Source organism: Dysidea avara, chromosome 10 (genome assembly GCF_963678975.1).
Source record: "Dysidea avara chromosome 10, odDysAvar1.4, whole genome shotgun sequence".
NCBI classification, from domain to species: domain Eukaryota; kingdom Metazoa; phylum Porifera; class Demospongiae; order Dictyoceratida; family Dysideidae; genus Dysidea; species Dysidea avara.
This window is the reverse complement of record NC_089281.1, coordinates 5731327-5747760: the sequence shown is the minus strand read 5'-3', so window position 1 is coordinate 5747760 and position 16434 is coordinate 5731327. Positions and strand designations below refer to the sequence as shown.

Genomic DNA, 16434 nt, shown 5'->3' with positions numbered 1-16434 from the left:
AATATTCCATGTTTGAAATATCCCATATAGCTTGAGATAGGTATATTGTCACAAATAGAACTGACTGTTCAGAAGTACATGCATATGTATTGTGTCTTGTGACAAGTAAAAATTTTAATGAATTTGTTTTTCTGAAGGGTTCGGTGTGTAGCTCAATATTTGATAATGATTATGTTCGTATTATTTTAAACTCTGGAAGTAACAGTCACAATGTTTATATAGTTAACCATATACTGATCACTTGGATATGCAACTCTTAAAAAATATAGCTACTTCACTATAAAACAAAAAGTTATAACTCAATCAAAAATGTATAGTAATCACATTACAACATGCACACAGTATACTGATTAGCTACTAACTTGCTGTGCCATGTCAACTTCCCATCAGATTTATACCTCAGTAGTTTTGCCTTAACAAGACGATCAATTACTTTTTGTATATCAGACGGCTTAATTGCTCTCTCAGAAGAGATAAATTTCTTCAATTCTGCTGGAAACAATGGACCATTGGAAATGATGCACTCTATGACATGCCTGGAGAGAGGAGTATTGTCAAGGACCTCACTGTCTACTGGGGCAACAACACTACCAAAAAGATGACTCTGAATAGTGTCAAAGATTAAATCTTCACTAAGAGTAGAATTATTACGGTAAACATCTATAGCAGACCTAAGATGCAATATCCTACCTCCGATTAGGTTGACCACACGCTTGGCTAAACCAGTGGACATGTTAGTTCTCTTTGTTAGATATTCTTCTGCGTCTTTGTCATCAAGGTCAAGAACCTCAACAACTTCAACCAGTCGATGACCTAACACTTGCTCAATTGATGATAACACATCTCCATCACTGAACACTAGTACAATACGTAGCCTCTTAGTAGTCGCATAGTACTCAGCATATCTTAATATCGTATCAAATACTTCTGGTTGGTATTTTGCTACTAGCTCTGCACCGTCGATAACAAAACAAGGCAACATCTTCATGTTGTCTTCTTTCTGTAACTGGTCAGCTTTCATTGCAACATGACGGAGAACATAGGATGTGGCTTTCACAGGATCATGAGGGAAATAAAACGAACTCTGTAATCCAAACAATCGTTCAATCCTATCAAAAATACTGGGTACCACTGGAATGCCTGCAGCTGATGCCAGACCTGCTGGGGTGTTTAATGGTTGGTTTATCTTCTTATAAACAATTCCATTGGATTTGATATTGCATGCAGCAATTGTTGCATGAGTTTTCCCTGTGCCTTTGGGTCCCAGAATTACCCCAAATTTTCCATTTTCAGCATCTGATTCCATCAATAGTTTCTGTATTTCACTCACTACATCTGAACGATCAGCTGTAAAGTTAAAATGTGTTTGTGTTGGTTTAGAGCCTAACTTCAGCTTTGAATAAATTGCATCATTTGTATTCTTTTGAACAGTATATTGATGGACACAATATCCCATAGTAATCACAATTGGCCCAGATATCACCGGATACTTCACCATCAACCCCAGTGCAGCTTTTCCACGCGCAAAACCATCACGAACCAATCGTACTATCCTCTGCATCTCTACCAAATGAACTGCACTAGTCTCTCGCTCAGGCCGCTGTTTATTCTTTTGTGTGGGGGAAAAAGCTGCACTCCAGTAAGCTGTCAACAAAACTCTGTTCTGTACGCCTCAAAAAAATCATGCCAACTGGCAAAAATCTCGTATTCTACATTCTACCATAGATACTAAATACATAATGGATTGGAAACGCAATACATTTTACGGTTACGGGCTCGATGCGGTCACGTGATGACATTTCCGGGGCACAGCAGCATTTTCAATAGGCACAATACATTTTTGTCGAATTCGCCCAGAGTTTTCTCGTAAACAGGTGTCTTTTTTAATTCGTTCATCCTTTTTTTAGCACTCTCGAAGGTATGAACTTTTCTTTAGTATAGCATGTATCGCTAGACTTGTTTTCACAAAGCCAGGAAAACCCCCACAGCCACTACCGACATGTAGCCATTCTTTCGCTTCGCTTACGGAAAGTAACTGCTGTACAGTGCTAAAAATAATTATTTTGTATTCATTACGATGTGGCGAAACTGTTCAGCACTTCTAAAACTTCGTACGTAATACGCCCTATGCACTAAAACCCCCACAGTAGTTTTTGAACACAAATTTCGCGTTCCTTCCTTCACACCTTCGGTTGTACGAAACGACTAACCTTCAGTCACAAACCAATAAATAGCTGAATCATTTAGCAATGATTTAACGCTTTATAAAACCTGTAATAGTAGTCTCAGTGTTAAGAACAACTGCAGTTTGTACACTTGGTAACGTTGCCATAAATCACGTGACCGTATCGAGCCCGTAACCGTAAAATGTATTGCGTTTCCAATCCATTATGTATTTAGTATCTATGATTCTACCATAGATGCGCATTGCGCGTTAACTAGAAGTGGAACAAGTCACGTACCAGGTGCTCATTCACAATTTGGAAATCCCCTAAGTGATGACGTCGTAGAATGTTCTAGATTTTCGCTAGGATTTTCGACAAAAGAGCTTTTGAAATGATTTCATAAAAGTGAGTGATAAGTGATTTCATTCATTTACACGTTAAGTATGTAACTGATGGGGCATATAATATTTGTTTTAGCCTGTGGCTTAAGAGATTGCACGTGTCGTATTATTTAATACAAACTGGTTCCCCTGTTGCTAGCATGCGTGGGTGGGGATGCATTGTGCGAGTGCATATGCGGAGTGATTTTTCTATTTGTCTTTAACATCACTGTTGCTCCCCTACTCTTCTGCACATGACATTTTATAAAGAGGGAAATTTTCAACCTGGCCACCTGGCCCAAAAGAATAGAACCATTGCACAAGCTGCCTTTGACTTGCTGAAGTAGAAGTTGCCATAGTCAATATTGTACTACTTAGCTGTGTTACAGAGCAGGCACATAAGAGACATGGATGAAGAATTACAAAAAGAACAACTGCCCCAGGATTCTTCAGCTTTGTCTAAGTTGAAAAGGAGATTGGCTGACCTGCGAACAAACGAGGATGGGTTCTTATATGAAACTGAGGAAGAACGCATTCACAAAACTGAGAAAGCAATCAGTGTTTTTATAACATCTGCAATGGAAAATCAACTGTGTAGTGCTGCCTTTGTTAAAAAGAAGTTGACAGATTTATTCGAAAAAGATTTTCTGATTCACAAAGAGGAAATTTTGCAGTATGGAATTACTGAAGTGGAGAAGTTCAGTCATGACAAATGTGTTGAACAATCAACCCTACCAGAGCAATCTCAAAAATCTCAGCCGATATTTTGTAAAGAAAATGTTTACCATGCTTGCCTTTGTTGTGAAGCTGTCAGTAAATATACCCATGAAAATATCAAGTTGTTTTTTGAGGACAAAGTCCAAAGCAGCGATCACAATCTTGAAGAAGTCTCCATGTCCATTTCAGATCATTACTTAATTGCTAAGAGCCAAAACACATTCATCATTGCTTTCAATGGAGAGAAGAATTTTACCTCGTGGTTTGAAATGTGTGAAAAGCAGCAGTGTGGATACAGATTTGAGAAAGGCATGCATGCATGTATTTCATTATACTAATTGAATTATTGTTGTTGTTTTTAGGTCTTGAGCCACAGGCTAAAGAAGTTCCATTTCGGTTTTTAGTAAAGCAGTTGCTCGTTGAAAAGAACCGAGTAATTTTTACAGGTACGTATATTTATGTAGTTCTAGTACATGTAGTATGATTTTACTATATGACTGTAATTTACTTTCACACACTTCAGTAAGATATTTGCACTGCAATAACCCATGCACCAAATATGAGCAGTTTTTGATGATATTTACTTAGATGCATGAGTTAACAACAAATCAATGAAAATCAAAAGCTTACAATAACATAAGCTCAGTAATCTCTGTACCTTATATAATCCTTCCATATCTAGATTGTCTGAAATTGAAGACAGCACTAACACTGATCAAATTGTCATCATGTGCAGTACTAGTAGGTAACTCGCACTCTTCACTGATCTTAATATTGTTGGTCCTAATTCTCAACGTTTCCTTTAGATGCCTCCTGTTGTTCCATTGGAATTTTGAACAATACAACAACAAGTGCTTTGAAATAACAGTAACTGGTGCCTATCCTAGTATATTTAATGTAGGGATCCAAGCAATAAAAAGTAGTGAAACAAGAGATGAATGATGGTATTACAACATAGCTCTGTTAGAAAATCCCTAACAATTATTTGTTCAATGCCAGATTGTCACACCAAGCTATATGCTGTAATACCATCATTCATCTCTTGTTTTACTACTTTTTATTGCTTAGATCCCTACTTCATTTTTACATTAATCATTTTTAAATATATTAGTTGCTTTGGATTATAGCATACAGCTATACACGTGTGATTGTTCTATAACGGTGACTGCTGTATTAGAGTATCTCAAGTCACCCTTTCACCTACCAGGGGCACGTCACTATTTCATATTTTAGCATTATAAATACAGCTAGACCAATAGGTGTCATCATTGTGATTGAGAAAATAGATTGTTAAGAGGTGTGGTCTCCATGCCTGATAGTTATTAAACCAAGATCATTAAATGGGCGTGGTCTCAAGCCTACCGTGAAGTTACAGGTATCTACGTAAACCACTTTACATAATCTTGGCATCTAAATATGCTGCTCAAGGAAAGTGTTGATATTAATGCCTTCATATGATTTTGTCACATGAAGATGACAATCAGCCTGATTGAAGATAAAAGGAAAGACAAGGCGCAGAGGGCACACACTCATTGGAATCCCAAAGGGCACATCCCACAGGTAAGTTTGTTAAAATGGTGGCCATGCCATTTGTTCAGGCAGGTAGGCTGGCAGACAAATTCCGTATGCAGCTGCCTGTAAGTGTTTCTTGTTTTAAAGCTGTATTTTATGTTAGATGGACTATTATTATACTGTAAAGGTGATTTTTCTCGCATAAGATGTATTTTAAAGGCAGCATTTTAGGCGGTGTGCATCACTTTCAAGGAGATCCCTACTTATTGTACCTCACTCTGTCAATCTTTGTACATGGTGGTAAAGTGTTAATAATCCTGTCAAATTTTGTTGTGGCTGTCAACACTGCAGCTTCTCTGTAACAATGTTACTGTTTGGTGGTGTCAATTTTAGTGGAACCTTGGGTAGGTTGCATCATAGATTTTTCCCATTAGCAGCTGTGCTGGTGGCTGAGATATTCCAGTAATTGAGGTGTTGTGGAACTCAAGCAATGCATCAGTGTCACTTTGCTTCTGCCGAAATGATTGAACTTGTGACAAATGACATAGAGTTGTCCACACTCCCTTGATTTGTGTTACTACCACATTGCCCCACATGAGAAGACAGCTTGCAATTTGTAACATATATGTGTCAAAATTTGTCACATTCCAAAGATTGCTTGGCACCCATTTCTTTAGGGTAGGTATAAACAGTGGACCCGGGGACCAAAGGGGACCCCACGTTTTGTGGAATTTTTGGGAATTTTACATACGTACTTCACAATGTATAAACATTCTATCCTTATTCTTTCTAATTGAATTAAACAAAGTGTAAACAATTATAAAGTTGATTGACTATGTGAGATTAGCCACTGTGACTAGCAGAGGCGTCTAGTAAAATGACAGAATGTATATAAACATTGCAAAGTATGTAAAATTCCATGAAAAGTTGAATCTCTACGGGTCCTTGGATCCCCAGTCCCTAGGTCCACTGTTTATACTTACTCATTTCTTTAACATGTTATCTAGAGGTTTCCCTATGTCTTGTGGTAAGGTTAACTCAGTCTCGTGGAGAAGTTGTTCATCATCAAGGAGACCGAATGACTGTGAGTATCCATCTTTATCAAGTCAGTTTTCTGTTTTAGTTGGCATCAATGGGTTTACTGTTGTCCAGGTATAACTCATATCTTTCGTAAAGATTGTTCATCTGGGGTGAACAGAATTACTTGACTGCTTGTATAATCTTGTCGAATTTGCTCTTGTTGTCATTCTCCACCCAAGGAAAGGTCTTTGTACACTTCTTGCACTTCTTGTCTATAATGTGACAACATTTTCACATCACTTTTCTCAGTAGACTCAAGGAACCATTGCAACTGTTCCTTAAAATCTTCCTGTTTGTTGGTTAAAGACAACGGGTCAGATGGCTTACAAATATTTGTCCAAGAAAAATCACACACCACGTGATGGTTTAAATTTGATTTATAGGCACGTGTTACATCATCAATAGATTACAGACTTCACTTTCACTGCATTTGTGTGTGCGTGTATATACAGCCACTACTGTACATATGTATGTACGTATGTACATGTATACTCATAGTGATTCAGTGTGGTATATGGGCCATCTTCCAGCAAGTATAATCTTTGATTTGTTCATGTAGGCTTCTCATCTGGAGGTCTGTTAGCTTGTATGGTCTCATCTGTGCTTTGGAAGGATAACAGTTTCATTGGTTCTGATGAGTTAACCCTTTATTATCGAATGGCTAATATATTGCCATAACGAGTGCCCTTTATAGACGGAGCCATAACTCCTTTTTCCTAGGGGCTACGAAGCTGAAATTACTACCAAACTGCTCAGAAGGACCGGGCGCTTCTAATGAAGTTTACCGTTCGGCGATAGGAAGAAGCATGGGAAAGTTATGGCACTTGGCAATATAAAATAGCGTATACAAAACAATAATACCTGTTTAAAACTCCATGTTCGCCTTCTCCCTGCTACTAGGAGGCTTTACTTAGAATTACTCCATTCCCCGCGTGATAAGGATTCTAAAAATAAATAGTATGATGTCATCGCATTGATTAGTAAGATGGCGGCGCCCATCTTTCAATGCCATGGCGATACGGAGAAGATACGTTTTCTTCGCTTCATAGCGCGTGAGTTGTGTGTGTAATCTGTAAGTGTTCTAGCTGTGTTGGTAGAAGAGAGAGATGGCTATCAAACGGTATATAGCTTGATGGGTTAATTAATGGGTGGGGTCCACTCGTACTGCACACAGTTCACACAAGCCATAAAAGTTTTCACACTTGCGGTTTTGTAAAAAAAAACTTCGGTAATAAAGGGTTAAAGGCCAACACCATGTGTCTGACCTTTGGACAACCCATCATCAATATGCCATTTATATCTGATTTGGTACAGAAGTACCCAGATTTTACTGCTACCCTACACCAAGTGTATTTGAAGTCAGATTTAATACCACAGATATTTCTGTGTGCTGCAAACAAACAGATATCACTAGTTATTACTGACAAGGTGACCAACTACGTACAAACATAAATTGTAAATTATGGAGTGCCGTAATATTTTATTTCATGACTTAAGATGATGTTGAGGTTATTTCACCAATGTACCCTCTGTCCTCCAAGCATATTAACTTTGAAGTACAGTACTCCCTTGATTATCTGAACCTCTATTATCCGAATACTTGGTTATCTGAACAGTAGAAATGACTGCTCTATTAGAGTATTTTGTCTAATATGTATGTTCTATTGGAGTATTTGAACAGGGCTGGGACGAAATTGAAATTTACCTTCGAATATTCGCTAATGAAATGTTCGAACATTCAAAGCTTCGGTGTTAGCTTTCAAGTTGCAGGTTTTCTTGTATTCATGCACATCCTTCTTAGGTTTTATCTTTCTAAACCTATTTAATAAGTTTGTAAGCATTTGGAAAGTACATAGCAGCAGTACTGAATGACACGATCGATCGATTGCAAATGGGCGTGTCAGCTATACTGCAATCATGCACAGGTAAACACCGAGAAATGGCTAAAAGTATGCTTTCTATGTATTATCTATCACTTTATAATGTGTTTTAAGGCTGCAACTATGGTAGCAAGCTGAACTGCGATGGTATAAAGTGGGCATGGCACACGAAGATCGATCGCGAAGAGATGAACATTGATCACGCAAGAGGAATAAGCAGCTGCAATAAAGATAACGACGTATATTTGTAATTCTTTTGTATACTATGGGTGGATTATGAAGCTTCGAAGGATACTTTTATAATTCGAAGTTTACTTAACCTTCGAACACAAGAAGCATTCGAAGCTTCGTCCCAGCCCTAATTTGAACAGGGCTCTGTTTATAAATGAATGGGCTTTGACTATCAAAACTTTTTGATTATCTGAACATGTATTGGTCCAAAGGGGGTCAGATAATCAAGGGAGCACTGTATATGTTTAGGTGAACATGTCTAATCAAAGTATGTACTACGTATTTGTGTAATTTTAAAACTTTAATTGCTGTGGCAAGTTTAAAGCAGAAATATTACTAGATGTTTTTTCTAATTGTATATATGCATGTGCATTCATTACAGTGTGTATGTGTGTGAGAGCTATTCAGGCATGTACTATAGTGTATCGTATGTAGGTATTGGTAATAGCAGTAAATTTGTATCCTTTTGATGAGAAATGCTTTCTTTCTTGCAGAAGAAACTTCTTCATTACAAGCCATTCTTGCACTACTTGGGAGAACTGCAACGATTCTATCTTCAGGAGGTACATACAACCCATATGTACACGTACATACGCAGTACCTTTGCAATAAGTCCCCAAAACCATTTTACCTAGAGCTGATAAGCACCCTTGGAGAAGGATACTTGAGTGTTGTCCAATTTTTATAATGTTGTTAACATGTATGTAATCTATATGTCTGCATACATAATATCTGAACAAATTTCATAAACATTGGTGTGTAAAGAATTGTGTAAAACTTTGTTATACTAATGGTTGTGTATAGTCTATTAGTTCGCCATGTGATGAGTTGAAGAAACTAAAGGAAATAATACTAGCTAATACCTCAGAGCTGATCATTCAAGGAGATGAGTTGCCATTTCAAATTATTGGTAACCAGTATCTCATTAATGTAAAAAGTGGTTTGTCATGGAAGCAATTGGCCCCTGAAAATATGTTGAAGGAACTTGGTCCACTAAAATTTGGTGAAATTGAAACCTTATCTTGTGAGGATTTGTTTAAGAAGGTGAGTGTGTGAATGTACGCAACGTATGTACATGTATTTATGTATTTACTTACAATATTAACTGTTTTGTAAAATGCTGTATAAATATGATAATCTATAGGAGAGCAAACATTCTAGGCTTAATTTGTGTGCGTGCGTGCGTGCGTGCGTGTGCGTGTGCGTGTGTGTGTGTGTGTGTGTGTGAATATGCATGTTTTTGTGTATACTGTACATACCGTACATACATACATGTAGCTGCATGTCGTAATATGTACTCACGTGCATGATTGTTGTCCCATAGCACAACATTCAAGAATATTTCAGCTGTGTGTTTGCAAGTCACTTATGCAAACCACCACAACTAAAAATCACTGATCCAGTCAAAACAGTCAGTGATGTAGCAATGACCAAGCCAGTTGCCAATTCCATAGCTTTTCATCAACATGGCAAGGAACTAGCCATCACTTTGGAAGGAGATAATCTTTGGTTTGTTCACTCTATTCAAGTGGGGTCTTTGCAGAAGTTGTCTGTTAGTCCTATGGCAACAAACCAGAAATCAGTGCAGTTTAACTTACAATGCAAGCCAGATGAACTTGCTGTCACAGCAGATCAAGTCAAAGTGGTTGTTGAGAGTCAGTTTTGTGAACCAATCAGTTCTTCATTGAAAGTCACTAAGAAGGTATATATGTACTTATACGCTATTTATTTATAAGTATGAAAGGATATGATATAGCTTCACTAACAACAATCAGTTTTGTAACCATGCGCTTAATTTTGTGACCCTGGTTGGTGCAAAATACTCTAATAAAACAGTCACCTGACTCGACCCTTGAAATATCCTAATGGAACAGTGACGACTAACAAGTATTTGCTATATAATATAAAAATAAATAGGGATCAGTGCACTATAAAATACATAGTGTGACAAGAGAGTAACATGGTTGTATTCGTACCTGTGGGAGACTCCCTACTTTTTATTGAACAAATTATGACTACAGCCAATGAGGGATTTTCCCATGTATGGCTATGATGCTGTGGTAATAGGGCTGGCTTTAGTTGATATTTTTGTGAAGGGAAAACACAAATCATTGTGATTCCCTACTCTCCCTGTGGTATTGTATGTATACTGTATGATAATGAGGAGGCAATGTATATTCTCATTGTCATGTCAATTATTTTGACAGCTTTATGAAATTACTGCTCGACAAGAGCAACTTGCCAAGCACAAGCCATCAGAGATTATCGAACTAGCTTTTCTCAGTGCTCTGTTAGAGCAGCGACTAAGTGACAGGTCTAGGCAGTCACCCAAGATGAGAATCATCCGTAACTTTTTGGAAGAAGTGGTGAAACTTGTTCCACTGGAAAGTCTGTTTTATGCGCTGGGCTGTGGAGATGATGATATCATAGAGGATTGCTGTAAAGCATTTATTACCTCTGATCTTCCTTATGAACCATTTGCACCATCTGAAATGCTATTGAATGGAATGAGTTTAGCTCTTCGAAGACTGGCTACTGGACAAAGGTTTCACGAACAAGATTTTCAAAGGCCTCACACTTTTAGTAGTCGTATTGTGAACATGTTACTTAGAACAAGACATTTATTGGATGGAGAAGACAGCGACACAGCTAGTGGTCCATACGTTTTTCCAACGCATAATCGAGTGCTGTACTCTGAGGTTGTAGCCAGCCAACGCAATTCACAGCAATTTAGCAGGCATCGTCATTCTACTCATCCTAATGACTCATCATACAAACCTAAATCTGAGGTTAAAAGCAAGAAGAACACATCAAAACGGACATCATTTCCACCAGCACACCCTGACCAATCATCAAGTTCCCATAAAAAAAGCTAAACCCAAACGTAGAGTTGCATCAGGTAGTTCAGTTGGTCGAGGACAACAACGCAGAAGGAGTACAGCATCTTGCCAACCTGGTCAACGAATAGAAATTCCTATACCAGTGTATGGTCCATCTGTAATGGTGTATTCTCATTACTCCTTTAGTTCACAATGGTCCCCCGATATTTCTGCATATCAATGTGATGTAATAGAGTATTTAACAGATTATTTAGATTCACAAACTCATATTTGCCTTGATGCTATAACCTCAATTCCTATCTCTTCAGTCTATCCTGCTACTTCAAGATCACCTTTAGGTTGTGCTGTAATGCCACCAATAGATCTCTTGTCCCATACCAGAACTGAACTGGAGAAGCTTGCAAAGAGAGCAATTGTGGCAGAGAAAGAGGAACAAGATGGCTTACATGGTGGAAGTAGCTCTACTAGTACATCACATGCTTCAAAGGTTAAGGCAAAATCAGCTCAAAAGTTTAGTGGAACTACTCTTCACAATAGAAAGATGCTTGATATGATCACTAATATACGCAAGAAGCAAAAGGTATGCAGTACGTTGCTTGGAGCATTCATGGAAGCTCAAGTGCGTGTGCCTCTTGTAAAGTCTGTTCGAGATACAGCTCAGGCTATTGGCAAAACAGCAATTGCTGTTGGTGTATGGGCTTTGTTAAGCATGCCGTATTTTGACATGGAGTCACTGCTTTCTGTGAAATTTAGTTCATTATTTGTTGAAGTGGCTAGGTTCATACATGGTACGTACTCTGGATCAAGCAGAGTAGATGTCGGAGACGAATATGCAGGAAAACTCCAGTTTCTCCTGCAAGGAATGGAAACAACTGTCAGTTGTAACAGCAGATACATCAGTTATTCCTTGGAACAGCAGCTACAAGAACAGTGCAATAAACTGAACATTGATGCATCTACAAAACTTCAGAAACTAACAGACAACTGGGATGACATATTTAACAGAGATGTACTTTCCTTGGTTACCCCCCAGTCAAGGGGGCTTGTTGCCAGGTGGCTGAAGTGGTCTTTACTGATACATAATCTTCGAGAAGAACTTGCTAAGTACATATCTGTTGGGGTTGTTGGTTTGGTCAATTCAGGAAAGTCTAAACTTGTCAGCTCACTGTTTGGCATACCAGTAAGTTATCAGCAAGTACACGTAATACATGAATTTGTAGTTTTGAGGAAGGGGTTCATAATTACATGTACGTAAAGCTAGGATAGTTTTACGACTTTTCCTACAGCTTGTATCAATTCACCATACATACTCTTTGTGTAGCATAGATGCTGTTTCCATTAGTCATCTCATTCAATGAAGTCACCTTTGCTTTGAAAATTTATTATATGTAATAGTCTTAACCTGTGCATGTTACTTTGTATAAGTCTTCAAATTTTGATCACTAGCTTCAAGTTATAAACGTTCTTTTAGTTCACAGTCAAAGAAGTCCATTTCAATGTACTGTATTGCCTTGAATTACAGCCGGTCTCATATAAACACCTGGTCCCATTTAGTTGCCGGGGGTATACAACATCATAACAAAAATAAATGTTGGGTCTGAATAAATTCCGGGTTTGAATAAATGCCGGGTCTCAAATAAACGTCTAGTGCAATAATTGTTTTTAACAATTCCAGGCGGTATTATAAACAATGAAGTGAAGAATGTTTTATAGATTTCCTTTTAAGCTTGAATCAGTGAAATATGCTGAGGGAAACATCAAGGAGAGTCCAGGAGAGTAAAACACCAAGGTAGGAAGTTGACTCATGAATGCTGATCAGGTATATAAATGTCGGTCTTGTATAGTTGCCAGTCTCATTTAGTAGCCGGGGTAAAAAGTTGCTTAAAAGAAATAGATGCCTGGGTCGTAATCCGAGACAATGCAGTACATTACTGTACTATTTCTTTTAGCATGCATCATGCGTATTATTCTTTTGTTCATACTCATTACAGGTCCCAGCTGGTACAAGAGAGTCTAAAAGAACAACTATTCCTTTTATTTACAACCTTGGGCAGGACTTGACTGGAATAGATGTAATAGATTTTCCAGGAGTAGATGACCGTGATGAGACTATTCCTGAACTTGCTGAATTACTGCTATCACTAGCACAGATAGTAGTGTTTGTTGTGGACTACAAGTGAGTGCTGTATGCAACAACGTATAGTGACATGCATGTGGAGTAATCTTCACATTTTATACTATCATTTCCTTGTATAGGAAAGCTCATACCAAGGCTGCACAAGAGTGGTTAGATCGTTTAGCTCAGGAAAATGTTTATGTTTTAGTTTGTCTAACTTATGCTGACAAGTTGTATGCTGAGTTGATGGGTAAAGATGGGAGTCACCCTAAGCAAGATGCAGCAAAATCAGAGCTAATAAAGCAGACAGAGGTTAGTTTCTGAGTGTGAGACCATACTGTGTGTAAAGTAGTGTTCTGCAATACAGTGCATTTTGTGTATCACGTATCATCATCAATAAACTGTTTGATACGATACTGTATCACGATACTATAATGAAGTGCTAGTTATGACTGGTACTAGCTAGCATGTCAGCTAATAGTTGCAACAATATCCAATTTATCTGTACCTTAAAGAGCCGACACCAATTCTACATTTACTGTGTGTACAAATTTCTTTATTTAGTGAATGCCACAGTGTTATACTGATGTGACCATTGGCTGGTGTGTTTCTGATATTTGTTAGTATGCAGAAAAACAGAGGTGCTGCTACAAAGCACATAATACCTGCCTCTATTGCACTACCCAGACAATTATCTACCACAAGCATTTAAATGCACGCTACCACAAAGTCTTGTCCAGATTACTCCACATTTTGATGATTTGTCAGGATGGCTACTATATACAGCGGATTGTTTATTGCTTAGTGGTGCAGTTCTTTATACTTAAAGTATGACAATTACTGTTTTCAGAAGACGCAGATAAGAATATTTAGCCATAACAGCAGCATTATACACAAGTAATTTGTGTGGCTTCTCATAACACTGCACTTTATAGCACAGCTGCACAGGTATATAATAGAGAGGCTTTCTATTGGTACTGTTACAGTAATAGAGCAATCGCTGATTGTTCTACTAGAAAACTTCAATATCTCAATATTTTAAAGTAAAGTATCATAATTTGTGACCGAATTTGCAAAAAGGGGTCTTCCACACACATCCAATTCCATGAACATGAGAGACCTTAACTTGGTATAAAAGTACAATGTAAACCTGAAAATTTCTCCATGTATTCACCCATGTTGGTGCTCACTTCTGACCAAATTTCAAGTCAATAGCCTTTTCCGATCTGAAGTTACATTGGTTGTGTGTGGAAGACCCCTTTTTGCAAATCCAGTCCGTGATACTTATTTACTGTATCGATATATTGCCGTATCGATATGTATTGCAGATCTCTAGTGTAAAACAAGAAATTTTTGTGGGATAGAAATTTTTGTGGATTTTGCAGGCATCTTATCCACAAAATTAATTTAAATACTTTACAGCCCATGCACAAATTGTATGGAGATCTATGTCTCAACCATGAACCATGAAAATTATTATTTTGCTACATTTCGGCAATCTACGAAAATTTAGTACCACAAAAATTTCTTGCCATACACATACAGCATACACTGCAGCATTTATAGGCATTGCATTTCTTAGGATTCTTTGAGACAGATTACATTATATAAACAACATATAAATAAATAACACGTGCAAAGCAAGTTTCTCATGTATTCAAAAAACAGATTTTTAAAATGCATGAATATGGAAACTGAAACAGTTGCTACACATGCGTAATATAGAGATTGAGTATATAGTACCTACAGAATTTAATCCTTACCTTGCATTAGGCATTGGGAACAAGTTACAGTGACTGTAACAAAGATTCGTACAATGATATATTGTTACCCAAACATAGCTGTGATTCAGTAGTGAAAAGGAATTTACTTAGGTGTGTCCCTTGATTGTTAGTTCCAGAATTGGTCATCAACACTAAATTGCAGTGCATGCATTTGAGTTATAAAATACTTGAGTGTTTATTATATCTGTTCTCCATATCCTAGATACATGATCTGCATTAAATTTATTGCATTCATTTTAGATGTTTTTTTTTTACAATTTCTAGCTCATAACTGACAAATTGGGACAGTCTCCTAATCGGACAGTTTACCTAACAACACTAAGTCAAGACAAAGACTCAGTACTAAACACTGATGATGGCAGGAAAACACTGATGAAAGTTGGATTGAAATGTTGCTATGATGTTGGTGATTGGTTAGTAGAAACATTTGATAGTCTTCAACATCATGAATTAGCTGTTAAAATGACAGCTTTTTTAGAAAAGAAAAAGAAAGGATGTCATTGGTATAGTAACACAGCAGCGTAGCACTTTATGTGATAACAAATTTTCAATAAATTATTTTTTATAGGAAAATGAATACTGTACCTTGTAACTATCACATACGTACAGTTTTATTGTGCATATACTGTTGTTGTATTTTTTTTTTTAATTTAATAACCATTAGGAAAATTAATATGAATCCATCTGGAAGCTACACTCTCAGACTTGATTCTGTGATCACTGTGTTTGAACCTTCTTTTTAAAAATTCTTATTAGGCCAGCCCGATCACAATTTGACCAACCAAATAGCTATCTTTTTTTCTTGAAGTCATAACTTACGTTACATTACATTCGATTAGGGATCATAGAAATAAGAGGTAGTCAAACAAGGAAAGTTGTCTACACCGGCAGATATACTTGTGGACATTTAAAGAGTGTTGTAAAGCTTCTTGATATCTAAGTTCAGTTATACCACTCATTGATCTCTTGACTTCTGCCAGAGCTGAGGTCCAATCCCTTGCAAAGGGAGCAATTACAGCAGAGAAAGAAGACCAAAAACATCTGCAGTATACCAACACTTCAACATCCAAAGTGCTTCAAAATCATGAAACTGCTTTGTACAATAGAAAAAATAACGCTTAATAGAATTTATTACCAACATTCACAAAAAGCAGAAGTTAGTACACTACTATACACTATTAGGAGCATTTAAGGAAGCTCAAGTTTACACTTATCAAGTCTGCCCATGCATATAACACAGCTAAGGTTCTTGGCAAGACAACAATTTCATATGCATGTGGGCAATATTTAGTACGCCAAGCATTGACATCCATGCAATCATTGCTTTCTGAAGAGTTTAGCTAATTTGTTGAGGTGGCTAAATTTATTCATGGTGTATATTTTGAGACACAAAACGTATAGACATTGGTGATGAGTATGCAGGAAAACTCCAATTTCTCCTACAAGGTATTATAATGGTGAAAACAGTTAACTGTAATAGCATGCAGATACATTAGCTACTCACTGTAACAGCAAATGAAAGAACAATATGTTCTAAGCTTGGGATAGATGAATCTACTGATCTTAATTATATATAAAAAGCTAATTTACAACTGGGATATTTTCTTCAAACAAGATGTACTTTCTCTGGTCACTCACCAATCAAGTGCATGGTCTTGTTGCAAGGTACGTGGCTTAAATGATCATTGCTAATTCACAACCTTCAAGAAGAATCGAACTTGCAAAGTGT

At 37.3% G+C, this 16434-nt stretch overlaps 2 protein-coding genes across 3 annotated transcripts; one reads left to right on the top strand and one right to left on the bottom strand.

Moving 5' to 3' along the window:
• Window positions 1-199: 199 nt before the first annotated feature.
• LOC136237045 (uncharacterized) lies at window positions 200-2428 on the bottom strand. Its single transcript, XM_066027306.1, has 2 exons — window positions 691-2428; window positions 200-632 (listed from the first exon to the last, which is right to left on the bottom strand). The coding sequence occupies exons 1-2, from the start codon at window positions 1559-1561 to the stop codon at window positions 622-624; spliced, it is 882 nt and encodes a 293-aa protein (XP_065883378.1). The 5' UTR covers window positions 1562-2428; the 3' UTR covers window positions 200-621.
• Window positions 2429-10981, top strand: LOC136237044 (uncharacterized). Of its 2 annotated transcripts, none has more exons than XM_066027305.1 (9): window positions 2429-2570; window positions 2935-3571; window positions 3625-3708; window positions 6414-6497; window positions 7098-7282; window positions 8460-8528; window positions 8770-9009; window positions 9290-9667; window positions 10173-10981. In XM_066027305.1, exons 2-9 carry the CDS (start codon window positions 2953-2955, stop codon window positions 10839-10841), a joined length of 2328 nt encoding a protein of 775 aa, XP_065883377.1. In that variant the 5' UTR covers window positions 2429-2570; window positions 2935-2952; the 3' UTR covers window positions 10842-10981. The 2 variants fall into 2 exon arrangements, with proteins under 2 accessions (XP_065883377.1, XP_065883376.1); XM_066027304.1 differs by having other exon boundaries at window positions 2454-2570; window positions 2924-3571.
• Window positions 10982-16434: the final 5453 nt, after the last annotated feature.

What these genes read in the sequence shown, in the direction of transcription:
- LOC136237045 (XM_066027306.1), bottom strand. Translation starts at nt 1,561, where the DNA reads ATGCAGAGGATAGTACGATTGGTTCGTGATGGTTTTGCGCGTGGAAAA.
- LOC136237044 (XM_066027305.1), top strand. Translation starts at nt 2,953, where the DNA reads ATGGATGAAGAATTACAAAAAGAACAACTGCCCCAGGATTCTTCAGCT. An exon ending in CACTAGTTATTACTGACAAG is followed by an intron (nt 7,283 to 8,459) that starts GTGACCAACTAC and finishes TCTTTCTTGCAG; the next exon opens with AAGAAACTTCTTCATTACAA. An exon ending in AACGATTCTATCTTCAGGAG is followed by an intron (nt 8,529 to 8,769) that starts GTACATACAACC and finishes GGTTGTGTATAG; the next exon opens with TCTATTAGTTCGCCATGTGA.